We start from the raw sequence: 17,572 nt of genomic DNA on the forward strand, positions 1-17,572 counted from the left end.
AAACGGGGTTTCTTTCACTAAAAGTTCTTAAAATCAAATTTTTCAATTTGACTGATTCACGGAAAAATGTCATTTGACTCGAGCTTGCACCCCAAAGATATGTTGATGAGGACGAACGTAATTCTTGGCTTTTCGCTAACGTAACCAAGCCAAGCGAGTCTTGGAATAACCTGCGTAGCAAGTAATCTTACGAAACACCGTAGCTCAGCTGTCAAAAAAATCCGGTCGGGTTTGTTTTGATTATTCTCACCGTCCATCGATCGAAACGTTTAGCATGGACGGAACAGCCGGGACCGAGGTGCACGTGGCGCCGGGCGCCAAATTACCACAGAAACGGTTCTACCGACAGCGAGCCCATTCCAATCCGATAGCGGACCATTCTTTCGACTAGTAAGATCACTTGTTTCCCGTTTACCCGGCCCCGAATCGATTAAATCACTCACATTTATACTTCTAGCCCCGTCGCGCCCGACCAGTATGACTGGGGTCAGCTGTATCCGGAGATCGACGACCGGCAGGTGGAGTTCGCCGACATCGGTTGCGGGTACGGCGGCTTTCTGGTGACTCTGGGTGAAACTTACCCGGACAAGCTGGCACTCGGCATGGAGATACGGGTGAAGGTGTCTGACTACGTGATGGATCGTATCAAGGCGTTACGGTTGGCACACCCGGGGGTGTACGGCAACATTGCGTGCGTCCGCACGAATGCGATGAAGTACCTGCCAAACTTTTTCCAAAAGCACCAGCTGGAGAAGCTGTTCTTTCTGTATCCGGATCCACACTTTAAGAAGGCGAAGCACAAGTGGCGCATCATCAATTCGACTCTGCTGAGCGAGTACGCTTATGTACTGCGACCGGGTGGCAAAGTGTACGTAGTAACCGATGTGCACGATCTATACGATTGGATGTGCAAACATATCCAGGAGCATCCGTGTTTCGAGCGGTTGCCGGAGGACGACATTCGGAATGATGTCCTGGCACCGAAGCTCCTCGACAGCAGCGAAGAAGGGAAGAAAGTGACGCGAAACGAGGGCGACAAATTTATGGCCATCTTCAGGCGGTTGTGAGTGCGGTCGATTTTTGCTGCAATAAACGCAATAAACAATCTTTCCGACACATGTTGTTCACATGTTCTTTTTTATTCCCTTTATACTAGAGCACACCGAGAATTATAGTCTTTATCATGGGCGTGCGGTGGTTAACAATTAACTCTAATAATGGTGTGCCCGTTTCACTAACAGAATTACGAACTCTTGGGTACATTATTAACACTTTAACTCCATATTCTGCGTGTCTCACTCTGATTGCACGACGGCAATGTTCAAGCCGCTTCACGCGATCGCACGATTCCTTTAGCACCATTTCTACGACAGGCACATAGTTTTTCAATCTTACCGTTGACCGCCGGCGCTGCGTACGATTGAATGGGGATTATTTTGGTAATATATATACTAAGAACCTTGTGCTTTATCACTAGTAGATACCGTCGTCCTCCGTATCGTGAATCAACATTTCTCAATCATGTTACGGCGCTCAATCGATTTTCGACCCGATAACGGTGTAAGTATACTCTCCACATTGTTGCGGGCAATTGTAAAAAAATAAAAAGAAAGGTATTAAACAACCAAACATAGAAATAATAATTAAAACACGTAAGAATAAATGATAAGCAAAAGTAAAATCGTGCATTACGCTGGCAACCAGCCAAACCAAACCGAACGCCTTATTGCTACAACTTATACTACGCCACTTGGTAAGCCAACAACTGTTCCCCATTACTACAACTTAACAATAAAATTAACAATCAATGGCAATGTAAGATTTTATCTGCTAATAATAATGAATGTAAATCACAAATTCGCAGCATCATAGAGTACACGCTTTCGCCGGTGTGTCGTGGATTTAGTTGCGCATGGAACGATTGGAACGATTTAAAATGATTTGAGAACTTCCTCGTCTTTTTCAATCTGTACAAAACATTCATCCACGAGAACTTGTGCTCATCGACGTGTGGTAAATATGTCGCCTTCTCGAAAGCAAGCCACTTCCATCTAATTCCTAATCAATCTATCTCGAAATCCTGTTTAGTGGTTGCTAGCAGTTTTAAGGTAATTCAGATTCATCCTCTTCCCTTGAAGACTGATGGCTTCCTCGTCCACCGCTCACCGTTCTCAACGCGCGCAATACATACATTCTCTCAAGAATGCGCCCCGTGTCGTGTAGTAACTGTGTTCGTTTCTAGAAACGCGTATGGAATGCCGCTGGCCGAAATTTGATTTACCACAAGAGCCATAAGGAACCTAGAACGTGTTTACGGAACGTTTCGAATACTTTGCCTTGCTCACCGTCACTCGATTTTTCAGATTATCCAATTTATCTCTCCCTTTCTCTGTTGTACAAATCGCCGAATGTTGAAGTTGTATTAATTACTTGAACTTTCTACGCTTGTGGGAGGTTGTGATACTCCCGACCGACTTCGCAGGGAATCGGGGTGGTGCAGTGAACGCATAAAACACCATTTCGGTTTAATCGTCATCATCATCGTCAAGCCGTAGGCCCGGTTCTACTTTGATCATTGGCTGGTTGGCGATGACGGCCGAGTCGTCCGAGGAAGTTACCTCCGGATCGGCTACCGGATAGTTCCACGACTGAATTTCGGCCGTCCCGAACACCTGATAAATGACGTACGTGCTAATGGCCACCACCGACGACACCCCGAACACGTGTAACCATTGATTGATGTTTTGCTGTTTTGGGAAGAAAGACACCAACCGTTAAAGGATATCGAATCAGCGATACGTACGCCATAGCCACTTACCGGATCCGTGACCATGAAGCCGGTCACGAGAGGCTGCAGGAACGAGGCCGTCATGTGGATGGTCTGCGCAAACGCTAGTACCGGCCCGGCCAGATTCGGTGCAATATCGACAATGTTCGCCATGGCCCCGGCGTAAGAAGCGGTAATAAAGGTGACGGCCACAAACCACAAAATTAGCACCGTGACGATCTGATACCCCAGGTAGCCGACCAGCAGCACCAGCACGCCCGGCACGATCTGTGACAGAGCAGTGAACAGTTTGCGCACATTCGTCAGAGTGAGCGTCCGATGGTCCATAAGAATGTCCGCGATGTAGCAAAACAGCACCGAGGAGAGGTACGAGCACAGGAACGGTGCTCCGGACAGTAGCCCGTTCTGCTGGATGTCGAAGCAAAAGATTTTCTGCATGTACTCCGGTCCCGACATGATGAACGTGTAGTGTACCCAGATGCGCCCGAAGGTCGTCAACCCGATCGCCCAGACCGGCATCGAGGTGAAGATACGGCGCCACGGTACCCGCATCCCCTGTCCATTCTTAATGTCCTCGCTGACGTTCAGCTCGATGTACTCCAGCTCCTCGACGGTGATGCGCGGGTGCTCCTGCGGCGTGTTGTACGCCAGCAGGTACCAGAACACGCACCACACCATCCCGATCGTGCCGGTCGTGTAGAAAACCTCCCGCCAACCAAAGTGCGCAATTATGAACCCACACAACGGGTACGTAAGCCCAATGCCGATACTGAAACCTTGAAAGCTACTCATGAACCGGCTCCGTTCGACCGGTGGTATCCAGTAGCCCACGATGGCGTACATGGCCGGCCACGTCAATCCACTGGCGAAACCTTGCACCGAGCGCAACAGGATTACCGCGCCGTAGTGTATGTCGGCCGCTTGCGGTATTAAGAGACTGCAGGCCGCCGTCAGGAACTGGGACCAACCGAACACGTTCTTGGTGCCAAAGTACTGCGTGGCTACGCCACCAACAACCTGCGACAGGACGTAGCACCAGTAGAAGGACGACTTGATGACGGCCTGCACCGTCGAGTCCCAGTCGAACTTGGTGTCACCATCGGGGGGAAACACTGTTCCGAGCTCGGCGAATTCTTCCGGAGTTAGCGTTTCATTGCTGGCGTCGCTCACCATCGAGAACAAGCTATCGGAGCGGTTGCCCATCACCAACGAACTCGAGCTTGACGAACAGTGATCGGTGCCGGTCGCATTGGTTGTCGGATCCTGCACCATCGCCACCAGGGCAAAGTTGATGTCGTTGCGCATCACGAACGAAACCAGAAAGCCGGACCACGAAAGAAAATAAAGCACCAGTCGGGCCGGTATGCGATCTGTAACAGGAAAGAATGGAATAAGTAAAACCGTTGGAATTGAAAGCAAAAACAAACTAACAACCAAAAGAAGCTACAAAAAAGACGGAAACTAGTGAAACAAAGCATCGTAGAAATTAGAAACAATGCAATCGCAGCAAGACTTTTCGTTACACCCATTACGATACGATAGCATTCTAGTCCAAAGAAGTCGTTCAGCCGCTTTATAGCCCAATTTGACTACTTCTTAGTATTAGTTCTAGCGATTTGCACATTTGGTGAGTTGTAGTTGATTAAAGATTGTCCAAATATTTTTCAAACCATGCCAATTTCTGGAAGATTCTAATGTTTCAGCACACAACACAACTACTTTCAGCCATTAGAAAGAGAACCCGATCAAAGCTAAACTACAAACTGGTCACACATTCCAACAACCTCTTCCGATGACTCGTATTTGCGATCGCTCCATTGTAATACTATCGGTGGGGATTGGCCTGTTTCCCTTCTCAACGTAACGTAATCGGGTGTAGGCTGTGTATCGTTTATTAAACAACATTCATCTCTGTAGTTTAGAGGGCAAAAAATGTAAGTTTTAATAAATGAATGATTGATCCGAAACATAAGCGTAAGACTAGAGACAAGCATTTGAAAAGCACAACTTACCACAAATGGCCCGATAACAACCAACCTTCGGGAGGAGTTTTGGCATAAAATTAACTTCGTTCTCATCCATCGTGTTGATAGTTGCCGCGAGGATGCGAGTCAATGCAGGAGAACAAATACAATAGATGCTTTGGCCAAACAGCGAAAGGAAAAGTGGTGCCTAACTGCCGCGCACCTGTTTAGTGACGCTTCCAGGCGTTGCACCGGTTGATATCTCGATATCTCGCTGGCACTGCACTGAGGCTCTGCGGCACCGATGGTTCGCTTTTTATAGTGCAATGCAAATCCCATGGGCTAAGGTAGTTTCTTCTCCGGTGCGATCGCAATGCAAAGGATCTTTGCAGGTTTGGTGAAGCGTTTTCCTAAAATTTGATGGTCGTAGTTCTTTGATGAAGACACATTTGTGCCAGCGCAACCGATTCAGAATCGTTTCAAGCAGCGGCGTTGTGAAGCTAGAAGAGATAGAGAGAGAGAGAGAAAGAAATTATAAAATCAGCCGCGAAATTTGAAATTTGTTTAAGAAACATGCAATGTCATGCAATCGATCGTAGCGAAACATTGTGGTGACATTAAACGACCAATTCTACCAAATCGATCAATCAATCGAAGACAGTCTTTTACAGACCAGGCCAGTCACGCTCGTCGATCGATCGATACATAGTGGGAACATAAACGCACGGTCGGATCTCTGCTGGGGCAGAAAAACGAAACCAAAAGTGGCAACATTTATCGGACACAGCAATCAGAAAACCTTTACTCACAGCCCGGTGCCTTAATTCAATGCTTGACATTCCTTAATTGAATCCATTAAAAAGCGCAATCGTTAAAGGCGTGGAAAAACATGATAAAGTGGCAAGCTCGCAACGAAATCGATAACGTGCCACCATCGACAGCACCACACCATGTAGGGGGTTGGCTTCCATTTGTTTCATAAATTGCCCGCTGCATTGCACAAGCTTGCGATCTTCTCGATATGTTGTGTGGCGTACATTCCGGCTCGGCTCGGCGATCATTAGTTAATGAGATTTAGCGATCCCATCACAAAGACACGCGATTATGTGCGAAAAATTTGACATGCCCTAATGGGTCCGTGCAGTGCAATACGTGCAACACGCAAAAACGCCAGGGGTTGCGCAACTGTCCAATTATTTGCGAAATAAAATTCAATGCCACACGTGACAGCTGATGACGCCAAATCGTGGGTTAGAGGGCTAAAACTCCGGGGGTGTACTGCAAGCGTCTGATCAAACAACAATACACTGCATCATTGGGGGTTTGTGGCCCAAGAAGAGTTAAGGAACCGGGAGAGGAACTCTCCCAACAGTCGCGAGTTTCATGTTCCATTCCATTTTTGTCCCAATAAAAAAACAAGTCACGTAAAGTTAGTAATTAGCCGCACTGTTGTGAAGCACAATACAACAATTGCCATGTTATTACGCGGCCATTATGTCATTGAACAATAGTGTTGCGCGATGCGGAGCCCAAGCATTAGCTGCCGAAACAAATAGTTTACGAATAACAAGAGATTCACAGTGAAAACGATTGTGGTGCAGAATTTCGCAATTTCAACAAAACATCGATCATCTTGCCATGCCACAAAATTGCGCACCACGATCGCATCAAAGGGTGATCGCTCACCGGGAGGCACACTCTACCACAACCGGTTTAGAAAGTCCCGTCCTGTTCGGACTCGAGCGTTTACCAAATTAGCGTGGAAGGTGTAAAGGTTGAAAGCAGCAAAACCGAAAAGTGGCCGAGAACAACACAACACGTGAGTCACCGGGGCCAGAACGGGGCCTTCCCGGGTAAACTCCAAACGGCAGGTTACTGGCAGTTGTGAAATTGTTCGAAACCGCGAAAGCATCCCAGAACAAACAGTTCTTGGAACCACAATGACGATCTTCGTGAGAAATGGTTCCCAGTTGTTGATATTGGCCCAAATATCGTGAATTCGTGTTAGATCTTTAACACTGCCACGCCTTTTAGCTGATGAAATGGAACAAACTGTCACATTGTCGGGTTGTTTGTTTGAGCTACCCTTCTCCGGAGTACCCGTTCCACATTTGCATAACGCTCGCAAAACAAGCACCGGCGGCGATGGGTCAAGTTCATGCCAGTCCAGCCAGCTCGCCAGCCATCGATCCGCCTTTTTTTTCTTCCCTTTTAACCGGAAATCCCCTGCCGGCGATTAAGATAGCTGCACAGTGAGACTGTTGCAGCCAAACCCCTTTCCGGTCACGTTGACGTAGAAGGTCAACTCTTCGAAGGTCAATCGGAGGCGAGAAGGGACTGCAACTGCATACTGATTTGGAACAAAAACTTTACGCCACGGGGTTATGCGTCGTCATAAATGAGAAACAGTTCTTTTTGGGATGGGAAGAAAGAGCTTGTCCTCTACACGAGGAATCTTACGTAGGAATTTTTGCAAAAATACCATTAATGCCGCGCTGAAGTGTTTTGAGACACCTAAAGACATTTAAAGTCACTAGTTTATTTTCCTGCACTTTAGGAAATTTTGTTGTTAGGTGGATTTTGTACCAACTTTACAACGACACCAAGCGAAGGGCATAGCGAAATGCCATACCTGAGCTGTTGGGGTGCGATAATACTTGCATACCTTCTACTGTCTAAGGTTAACCACTCAGCACTTCAACCAAACTAGCCATAAATCTGTCCAAGGCAGCCAAGACAGTGGTCGCACTGCACTCTCCCGAGTTCACCGCCTCGTCGAATACGAAACTCGAAGCCAACATGTCGCCACGCTGTTTGCAATACGCTCGGTCATCCCTCATTTTCCTGCCAATCATCGAATGGATGGATCGATTTACATTTCCGCACACAACCTTGCGATCACGCGTACACACCAAAACCGATGTGACGGCGCCTTGGCAGCAAGAATCAAAGCCTCCACTAGTTCCGATCACACGGGAGAGGCCGGCTTCACGGATGCTGATAACCACGGCCGATATGTCGTTGTCCCGTTATCACCTATTCCCAGCTCAGAAACTGCGTTACAAAGTCTGTCTCATCCGTTGACACAACAGCCGACGATTATTGACGGAAGCGAAAAAGTGAAAAAAAACGTTAATCATATCTACTGAGGTTTGCAGCTTTGGGTTTGCTATGCCACGTGTCACGCATAAACACCGGCACATGTTTGATGGAGGCGCACAGTGCCACACGCGGTGGTCACATTATTCAAGTTTTATTTTACGCTTACAAAGCATTCCTTTTCTTTGCCCAACAAAACACCGGAACGTTCACTTGTTGCGTCTGTTCCGATCCACCACTTCCGATATTTATGGGCGGCGTGAAATGGCAGCGAATAATTTACCACCGATCGACGATGCAAGGCTCAGAGGGGCAGTATTGACCGACCGCGGTGCGCTAATGGGCGTCTGGAATGAATATCTTCTGAATATTCATACGGCAGGGCAAACACCAGAGTAACGACCAACTTCAGAGATGCGTGATGGAAACGCCACGCTTTGCGCACTGATTTGGCGTCTGCTCTCACGTTGGGTTTTCCGCTTTCCCGCTAACGGGCCATTTTAAATGCTAGCGAATTAACACCTCACGGTGGGTGACAGCACTTCTTGCTAAAATGACTGTTGTTAGTGCGAGTTCCGAGAATGGCACCAAATGCACCGTTTCTATTACTTCCACTTAGAATAATAACCAACGGATTACCACTTCAAGGAACGTCACCTCAACAAATGTGATCGGCTTTGCATATGGAACCACTCACATCCGGCACAACGCACGCGTCACAAGCTGTACCCATGACCACCATGAGGTACTTGTACCACGGGCCAGCAGGCAACGGAAGCCAAAAGCGCGAAACTGGAGCAAGGTACTGGAGCTGCTTGCATCAGCACCTTGCACCCCTGCGACGGCCAAACCAAAACAAAGCACTGGAGCAACTGGACAAAATCCCTCGCGACATTACCATTGCTTCTGTTACGCATTCGCCGAAGTGGGTGATGCAAACTGGGGCGGTCCAGATTGTGGCCTTAGGTGCCTGGCAAATATTATCATCATCCGTCCGAAGCGGGAGACGGGATCGCCAAAGTGTCAAGGGGGCCAAGGGGGTCGTTATGCACAGCAATGCAACGAAGGCCGGTAGACGTGGTTGAACACTGCCCCCACAAAGAATTTCAAGTACCGATTAGTAGTCCCACGCTTTCAGCACAAACACAGCACATGTTTACACTACTTGAGACTCACGACAATACGCCAAACGGGATTGAAAGTGCACCTACAGTTCGCCATCGATTCTGTACCGAAACGGGATCGTGTCTCTGGCACGCAACTTCGATTGCGTAGCACACGCGGCGATGTTACCACGCCGACTGTTGACGACGAACTGGAAGCCACTGTCGAACGACCGACGGTGTTAACCGAGGTCGGGATACAGGGCTACCAGTAGCTCGTAAGCAAACAGTATCCACCGGCGATATGTTGTTCATTCATCGGACGGATTCGATGGCACCGGAAAGAGGGCCGAGTCCGGAGAGTGGCAGTGGAGCGGATCAAATCAAGATGGCTTCTCGCCCAGGGCGCCATCATGCTGCCAGCCGACACCGAAGTGCTAGTTTAATTTGCATCATCCCTTGAAGCATCAGAAAATGACGATAACATATGAGCGAAGATAGGCGTTGCCATGAGGGATGATCCTAGAGAACGTGTCTTTTCGCGACGGAACAGCTGTTCGGGACCGTTATTCGTTCATTTACACTCCCTTCCCAAGTGCTTATTCAGCGAACCGAATTTCCAATGAGCATAATTTGTTGTGTCATTAGAGGGCCATCATCTTTGGTGCTGTTGCTGTGTGCCAATACTAGTTTGTGACCACCGTATGACATCATTGGGGAACTAATATCGTTCTTCGTGGGGCCAAGAATGGTCGCAGCATCCATTTACAATCCCCTACGCTCGCCTAGGCCAATTCAAGTTTCGCGAAATGCTTCAAAACCCATAAACACACAGTTCAAATGATTATTATTCAAAATGCGGCAATGGTAAACTTATAATGCAAGCAATAAAGAGATATCTAACTGGAACAATACCCCCACACCTTGTGACCTAGAAGGAATCTTATTGTGGTCGTTATCCTCGCACGTGCGTCACGAAAAGGCGCCACAAGTATTTGTTGGCGGGAGCGCTTCCGTTTGGCTTCGTCACTTTCCCCACATAGTTGGGAATTTTCCTACTTCATTCAACTTTCGGTACGACACGGCCAGCATTCCTTTGCCACCGTTGTACGGTTTTCGTGAGTGCTTAGGGTGAAAGAAAATCGATGGCCAACCGGCCGATTATTTGACCCTAGCCGAGGGCGAACGAAAGAATCCGCTCCCGCAGAATACCGGAGGCCTTCGGACGCATGACTGTTTTGAGATAACGTGCAGCTATGTGAGTTGTGAATCATTAACCTATCGGCAAGACATGCCTCGAGGAAGCAACTGCGAGTGCGAGATGCTATTACTACTGTGACCACGGACAGTCGGGAAACAGTTTTCTTTGAACATCGTGTTTCCATTTCTTTCTATTCCAAATGCGTCGTTCGAAATGCGTTAGGCATCGTTTACATGATGCTGTGAGCCCAAAAATTACGGATTTTTTTAAACATACTGGTTTTAAACTCAACAAAAACCAGAGTTCTTAGATGGACTTCAAATTAACGCATGACTAACAAGACTCATACCAATGCCTTCAACGGCGGAAAGAGTAGATTCTTCGAGAAACGTTTAAAGATAGAATATGTTGTAATGGCAGATAAGGATCAACATATTTCGGCAAACCGGCGAACTATCATTGTAGCAAAATTTACGAAATACTGCTTCATCATGTCGTGATAGGCATTAGACAAGAGTATTGATAAATCGCAACTGTCATGCGTTCCTTATCTCGAATAGGACAAATTGATGATTTAGGAGTCAGAAATGTGCACAATTCACGCGATAGAACACAAACAGACACAGAAATTATTTTTGGCAATTGCACAATTTTTAAAATTTTCCCTCATTAGCACCGACTAAAATGTAGAGGGGGTGTAATTAAAAATTACATAAATATTGCACCAACTGATCAATAGCAACAGAAAAGTTTCAGTCCGTTGCCATGGTTGCTGCACACCCAAAGCAAATGCACGCACTCTTCTCTTTGATGAGATTTGTATTTTATGATGTATGATTTTCAAATGGCGTGTCTCCTCTTTTGAAAGCAACGTTTGAACTCCAGTGTCTAGCTGTTTTGTCTTCCGATGAAAGTTCAAGCCACTTACCGGCATTAACTGAGGATGCCCGGAAAAGCATGGCCATCGTAGCCATGCAGAAGCGGCTCGGTCGCGTTACCGGCGGGGCAAACAAGTTCGCTGGCGTCCTGATGAAGCTGATGGTCGGGACAGGATGTTTGCATTTTCAAACCCGGACCAACACCGGCACCGGGAAGCATGTTCCAAGATTCCGAAGGGAAACTTCCTTCCTAGGAAATGCACAGCCAACTTTTTTTTAACGCAGATGCACACTCGTACTTTGACAAACAATTCCAAGGACCCCGCTCCGATTCCGAATGCAATGGCCGGGAACAATCGATCGGATGACGCTTATCGATTAGCCGATTCCTGTTTGCTAACGTCAGCACCTTAAACGAATCTGTTGGCACATTTTCACTTATCACAAACCGCGGAACATCGTGCGAATCTTGCAAATTGCTTCCTTCTGCCGCAAACACTTCCACCGCTCTCGGGTGGATTCTTTCGTTTTCGGAAAAACGCGCGTAATACACTCGCTTCGGATCGATTCACCCTTTTCAGACTTCCCACACCGGTTCCACCGAGATTGGAAACCTCGAGCTGTGCAAAATGAGCCACATCGAGAATCGCAACCCAACTGTTCGACGCACAAACTACACAAGCACAGGACGTTTGCTGACAGCTTTGACAGCTGGCGCCAGCTTCTAGTTTTTCTTCCCGCCGCAGTGTTGTGTTTGTGTTGTTTACGTTTATACACGCGGACGGCGATCGACCAAATGGGCGATTGTGATCATTTGTAGTGCATTGCAAGGGCTTGTAATTTCGATTATTGTCCAGATTGCGCTCCATCGCCTGGCACAGCGCACAAAGCGGCTTTGCGGCCCGCATCGCGCTTTATCGATTGAACCTGTGCGGCGGATTCAAATGTGACATCTCGAATTCGACAGTCCGGAGCATTTTATAGCACAACCTGTCCCGAATCGTGGTCGAAGCCAAAACACAGGACACCGAATGTCCTGGCGAGCAGCGAGAACGAGAGCGGTAGCCTTCTGGTGGAAAATAATGAGATCAGTCATCGCATAAGCAGCAGGTCAGGATTATGGAAAAACCAGTGTGATAGAAAAAAGGATACGGTGCTGGTGCGAGCTGCGTGTATTTGTGATGAACGGGGAAAAAACGGAACGAGCCGTCCGCAAAACCCTGGCCAGTGTAGGAATTCGCAATCGAAAGGCGTACGCGTACCTTGCGTGCCGTCGTTGCCGCGTGTCCGTTGTTCCCATGCGGTTAGCAGTGGGAAAATCCGCCACCGAAGCAGCCTCTCGCACTGGCCACAGCACCAATAGCACCACCAGTGGAGTGGCGGTGTGAAGGCTGTGTCAACACCAGACGCAACAAAAAGTGAACGAAAAAGCACCAGCGCCCGGAATCGACCCCGTAAGGATTGTGTTTTCCTCGAACCGTTTCTCGGTCCACCTTCTGTTCCTTCACAACCGCTCGCTTTTTCGCTACGTTGCGTGTCAATGGGAAAAAGGGTCGATCCGAGAAAGGAGCACAGTGCACAAGCCACGGCACTCGACAGCACTTCGACGCGCCTGCACGAGGATGCAGCGTGAATTAATAAGCAGCTAGGATTCTAGAACAGGGTCACTCTCGTTTGCTCGGAAGGATCTGTGCGCTGTCAGGCATCGGGTCAACAGTACAACGCTTCGCGACCGTTGCCAAAACGGGCCCAAACCATCCCCGAGCCTGCCCCCTCCCGGTTCAGATCGAGCGAGCCGCCAGCGTGTCAGGCCGAGCGCGCAAGAGAGTGAACCGAACGCCGCGCGCGAGTGAGCATCACTCCTCAGAATGATAGATGAAATTATAGAGCGCATAGTTCAGTTCTTCTCCACCGGCCTGGTGGAGAAAATCGTCAAAGCTTTCCTCGTGCTATGCGATCGCTTCGTCAACTTTATTCTTTCACTCTGCGAGGGCAACAACTACAAGAAGAAGGACGAAACGGTGGACGTGCTGTACACCAGCGGTAACTTTCTAGTGATCAACAAAAAGCACGATCTGCTGATCAATTCGAACGACACCAAAAAGGTACGGCAGGGGAATGTGTCCGCACACTAGAGATTGTGGGCGTTTGTCTTAATTCTAATCCTTCTTTTTTTGTTGGCTTTGTAGAAAACGGTGCAAACGATCATGCGAAAACAGTTTCCTGAGTACGTACAGGATAATCTAACGCACGATTTTTACTTTGCCCATCGACTAGACTTCGCCACGAGTGGGATATTGTGCATTCCGTTGAACAAAAATGCCTGCAAGGAAGTGTGCCAGGTTTTCGAAGAGCAGCGAGCTCGAAAGTATTATCTAGCTTTGCTACGCGGTCATACCGATTTTGACGAGGAGGTGATCGACATAGCGATAGGTAAGCTTTCGTTCGAGTTTCTTTTCGGTTCCTTGGAAGTGTCGAATATAACAATCCATAGCCGAATGAGCCTGAAACCATCAGCAAAAGCGTGCACCCAAATTAAATATCGACTGCCTCGAAAACACAAGGGCTAATTGGGTCAACTTACCATTCTAATTTCCAGGAGAGGACATTCGGTTTAAGGACACCAGCAAAAAAATGTGTACTATCCTCGAAGAGGAACGCTGCCAAAACCCGCGACGCAGCATTACGAAGGTGCTGGTGTTGGATCGGGGCTACTACAATGGAAAACCGGTCACCAAAGTTCTTTTGCGGCCAATCACGGGTCGGCGGCACCAGTTGCGGTTGCACTGCGCCCAGATCGGTCACGTCATCGTCGGTGACTACACGTACAGTCTCAAGATCGACACGTCACCGCCACGAATGTTTCTGCACGCTTTCCGCCTGGTGCTGCCCAACACTATCGAGAACCTCGATATTCAGACCGACGATCCGTTTACGGAGAAAGCGCTAAAGTACAAGTGGAGGGTGGTAGAACAGGTGAACAGCATTGCCAATGCCTTCGATATCATTGACTCATTTTAACATTTGTGGGAACCATGTAGGATATACTTTTGTAGGTCACGCTCGTTCACGTTTAGATTGGATCATTTTCGGCGCCGGTTGAATGTAAATATTCGATCCTTCTCCCGAATTTACTCTCTCTAGAACAATTGTTTTGCAACTAGTCGGCAAAGAAGCCGAAAGCACAAAAGAAAGGAAACCGGACGCATCGAAACCGTTCTCAACTTGCAAATCCAATTAGTTTCGTTCGATAGCACAATTGTTGTTTTACTTTTCACTCACAATAGTTCAGTGTCCTTTTGCGAAATGGACGGTTCCCTCGTTTGTTCGAACATCCGTTACGGGAGTTAGCGTAGCTCAGTCAGACTGTTGATACCGGTGGATGCTTGAGTTCGTGGCAGTGCGCAATCAGCTTATGGAAGTGTGCGGAAAATTATTACATTATAGCCCACGCACGTGGCGATGTTAATGCTGGAACAGTAGGGTAAGGGAAAAACTTATACTAGTCATCACACAAAGACACCTGCACGATCAGCGCGGTAGTATAGTGAAAGAAAATAACTAAACACATGTTGACCCGAAACATACATAAATTTCCTATTTATCCACTCGGAATCGACGACGGATGGTTGGAAATAAGACTGTAGTCTAGAGAAACAAAACAAACCTAGTTTCAGCATCTTTAACGGCGAAGCAAAACACTTAAACAGGTCGTCGCTAGGCGCTGCGAATAGTTTTCGAGGACTTCAACGTAGATTAGTGCGATCGTTAAGATTAACCGCATGGAACGGTGCAACGTCTGTGCAACCCAACATTGCAGCTACGTAGCGCTGCTTGAACATTGGACTTTGTTTCACTCAAACCCTCTTGCATATTAATTATGGACTATGAAATTGTTGAAGAAGAAAAAACATGAAAACTAGAAAAAAACAAACAATCCTTCGCAAATAGAATCGTGAAACAATGAAACGCAAACACAAATGCATTATAAAGTTTGAGGAGTAGAGGAAATAACTAGATAGCGATTTACTACTAAAATGCCACCTTTTTCTCATGCGTACTTTGCAACACACATAGTTCACATTGCGGACGGTGAGCGATGCGAAAAAAAAGAATCCAACAACCGTTCACAGAGCGTAGCACGTGAAGCACACCTTTCCCATCCGTCGGAAATGAGTCACTATGACCCGGAGAAAAGCCCCGAAATAGCAGTTTCTCACGCTTGCACGCCGAACTGAATTGTTTTTCCCATGTAATTAACTTTTTTCTCTACCGAGTGCTGCTCGAGCTTTGTATGATCAGCATGCAAAGTGGTTGATCTAAGTAACGTGTTTTGTTTCAGCATCACAACATAATACGATGCGCTCATTAAGAGTGTTAGAATGTTAAACTGCAGCTCAAACACTGAGACATTGTTGCAAATTGATTCTTAAACTTTAGCATTTCGACAATATTTAGTTTATTGAGCAGTGCTATTATACTGTTGAATTTTTCCCAGTAAATCCAATAATCTTTCTGCATTGGTTTCTACTTTCAAACTTGTGAAATGGTTAGTCACTTCGGTTACTTGTCGCCTAGTCAAAGCATACTCCACTTTCCTACGCGGAATAGCAATTTGCTGTATAAATAAAACGAGTGAGACGCATCTGGCGTGAAATAGCTTACCAAAATGGACAAACTACATTTACATTCTTACATAGTTATTATTATACGCCGTCGGTACGAGCAGTGTTATCATGCATAAACTCAACACAACAAGAAAACAGCCGCAACCAATGCAAGTTCGCCGTGTACTTATTAACAAAGTTTTTGTACCTTAAACTCAAACGAATCCTTCAACGGTTGTTCCATGCACTATTACATCTTCCAGTCTGTGATGCGTATGGGCGTTCTAGGGCGGGAAACGTAAAACACATAAACAGCCGTCAGTGGAGGCACCAAATCACAACAGCAGAAAAGAAATAATTAGTCAGCTTTATTAATCTCTCTTATCTATCTCAAAACGAAGGACGCACAGCCCGAAGAAAGGAAAAACTCTTATCTCAAAACATACCAATCAAGTATTTGCATCGCATAAAATGACAGACAAAAAAAACTTCTAAAAATGACGAACGAGAAAAGTGGCGCGAGGCGGTGAAAAAAGGGTAACAGTTCTCTTCTATCGTATTTTTGCTTGTTACGAGAACGCTCACAAACCGTAAATCGGCCGCGTTAACAGTTGTAGTACATGATCGAATTATTTTTCTTTGACGAAGTTCTAAAGTGTTCCTTCTTTTCCAGTAATCAACCATTCCAGTAACCTTTGGTTGACTGTGGCTAGTTTATCCGATCGCAATAATTTGGCAAACCTAACGTAGGACTCTAGTGGTTCGATTGCGACGTTCATCACTGAATAAGTAGAGAATCCGATGTTTAAATTAAAGGAAAGCCACACATCGCAGTACGCGCGACCGTACTGGAATGCAACGTGTTCGCACGCGAGATAGGCCGTTTAAAAGAGAGAATGCCGGTGTTTGAACGATGAGCGCGAAACGTTGCATGAAGATTGTGATATCCCTGTGACTGAAAGTGGTGACCGGAGCAGCATTGTTCGCATTGTTTTTCCATCACTGCCATGTAAAACATACAAAAACCGAAACCTAAACGGAAGGAAACATTCAAACGAAACTCACAAACACAGTTTAAAATAGATCTCCTTCCTTTATCAAATCAATGAAAACTCAGGAAGCAGTTCAACATGCGCCTAGGTCTAAATAATCCATTGTGCGACGTCCATCGACCAGTGGCACAAGAACGGCCTGGAGAAGAGTTTGCACAACCCAATCTACGCCGAACGATGCAACCACATCGCGAAACAATGTCGTTAATGTTCTAAACTGCACTTACGATCGCCTAGTCAAACAAATCGAACTAAATAAGTAACACGAGGCTAAAACAAAACCCTTTCGTACCCGAGGTAATCTCTGCTAATGTAAGCGAACAGTGTTTGAAGCGCGTTATCAACTTCGTCGGTTTTCCATTCCCCTCGAAATATCCTGCCGTTTACGATCCTCGCTTTTCGGCGGACAGCGAAACGTGTCCGTGAAGGAACTCAATCATACTTACGCACGTGGTCAAACCGACTCCTTGCCCGTTTAGATCCGTTCGAATGGTTTTGTTCTTAAACTGTTGAATAGAAAAATATTGCATTACAATAGTGAAACACATACACAAGCTAAACCCGATAACAGGATACCGATAAACAAAAATCATTTAGAAGATACAATGGGAGGACGGTTAATGTTTAAGAAAATGGGGATATATATATACACAGAAGAAAAAAAACCGAAAGAACCAACAATTAAGATCGAATCCAGATTTTTTCTTAAACATAGACGCATAGTACGGAAGAAAACTCAATCCAAACAAAAAAAGAAAAAAACCATTTATGTACGTACATTAAACAATTTCTTTTGAAAAGAAATAAAAACGCTTTTTGAAATCGATCTCAGCGATCAGTCTGTTTTTTCACTGGAGAACAGTGCCCAAGGATGAAAAAG

General features: G+C 46.5%; 3 protein-coding genes across 8 annotated transcripts; 2 read left to right on the top strand and 1 right to left on the bottom strand.

The window, feature by feature from the left end:
* Window positions 1-256: 256 nt before the first annotated feature.
* On the top strand, window positions 257-1,107 carry LOC131210654 (tRNA (guanine-N(7)-)-methyltransferase). The gene is made up of 2 exons (XM_058203933.1): window positions 257-390; window positions 458-1,107. Exons 1-2 carry the CDS (start codon window positions 275-277, stop codon window positions 1,065-1,067), a joined length of 726 nt encoding a protein of 241 aa, XP_058059916.1. The 5' UTR covers window positions 257-274; the 3' UTR covers window positions 1,068-1,107.
* A 57-nt stretch (window positions 1,108-1,164) lies between these two features.
* LOC131212913 (vesicular glutamate transporter 3) lies at window positions 1,165-11,625 on the bottom strand. Of its 5 annotated transcripts, none has more exons than XM_058206995.1 (5): window positions 11,084-11,625; window positions 4,801-5,252; window positions 4,573-4,699; window positions 2,819-4,158; window positions 1,165-2,747 (listed from the first exon to the last, which is right to left on the bottom strand). In XM_058206995.1, the coding sequence occupies exons 3-5, from the start codon at window positions 4,691-4,693 to the stop codon at window positions 2,526-2,528; spliced, it is 1,683 nt and encodes a 560-aa protein (XP_058062978.1). In that variant the 5' UTR covers window positions 4,694-4,699; window positions 4,801-5,252; window positions 11,084-11,625; the 3' UTR covers window positions 1,165-2,525. The 5 variants fall into 5 exon arrangements, with proteins under 5 accessions (XP_058062978.1, XP_058062982.1, XP_058062979.1 ...); XM_058206999.1 differs by lacking the exon at window positions 11,084-11,625 and adding an exon at window positions 9,063-9,155; XM_058206996.1 differs by lacking the exon at window positions 11,084-11,625 and adding an exon at window positions 9,028-9,153.
* Window positions 11,626-12,160: 535 nt separating this feature from the next.
* LOC131208307 (RNA pseudouridylate synthase domain-containing protein 1-like) lies at window positions 12,161-17,422 on the top strand. 2 transcript variants are annotated; one of them, XM_058200992.1, is made up of 4 exons: window positions 12,161-13,138; window positions 13,223-13,466; window positions 13,633-14,009; window positions 16,314-17,422. In XM_058200992.1, the coding sequence occupies exons 1-4, from the start codon at window positions 12,902-12,904 to the stop codon at window positions 16,314-16,316; spliced, it is 861 nt and encodes a 286-aa protein (XP_058056975.1). In that variant the 5' UTR covers window positions 12,161-12,901; the 3' UTR covers window positions 16,317-17,422. The 2 variants fall into 2 exon arrangements, with proteins under 2 accessions (XP_058056975.1, XP_058056974.1); XM_058200991.1 differs by having other exon boundaries at window positions 13,633-17,422.
* The last annotated feature ends 150 nt before the right edge of the window (window positions 17,423-17,572 follow it).

Source organism: Anopheles bellator, chromosome 2 (genome assembly GCF_943735745.2).
Source record: "Anopheles bellator chromosome 2, idAnoBellAS_SP24_06.2, whole genome shotgun sequence".
Lineage (NCBI taxonomy): Eukaryota > Metazoa > Arthropoda > Insecta > Diptera > Culicidae > Anopheles > Anopheles bellator.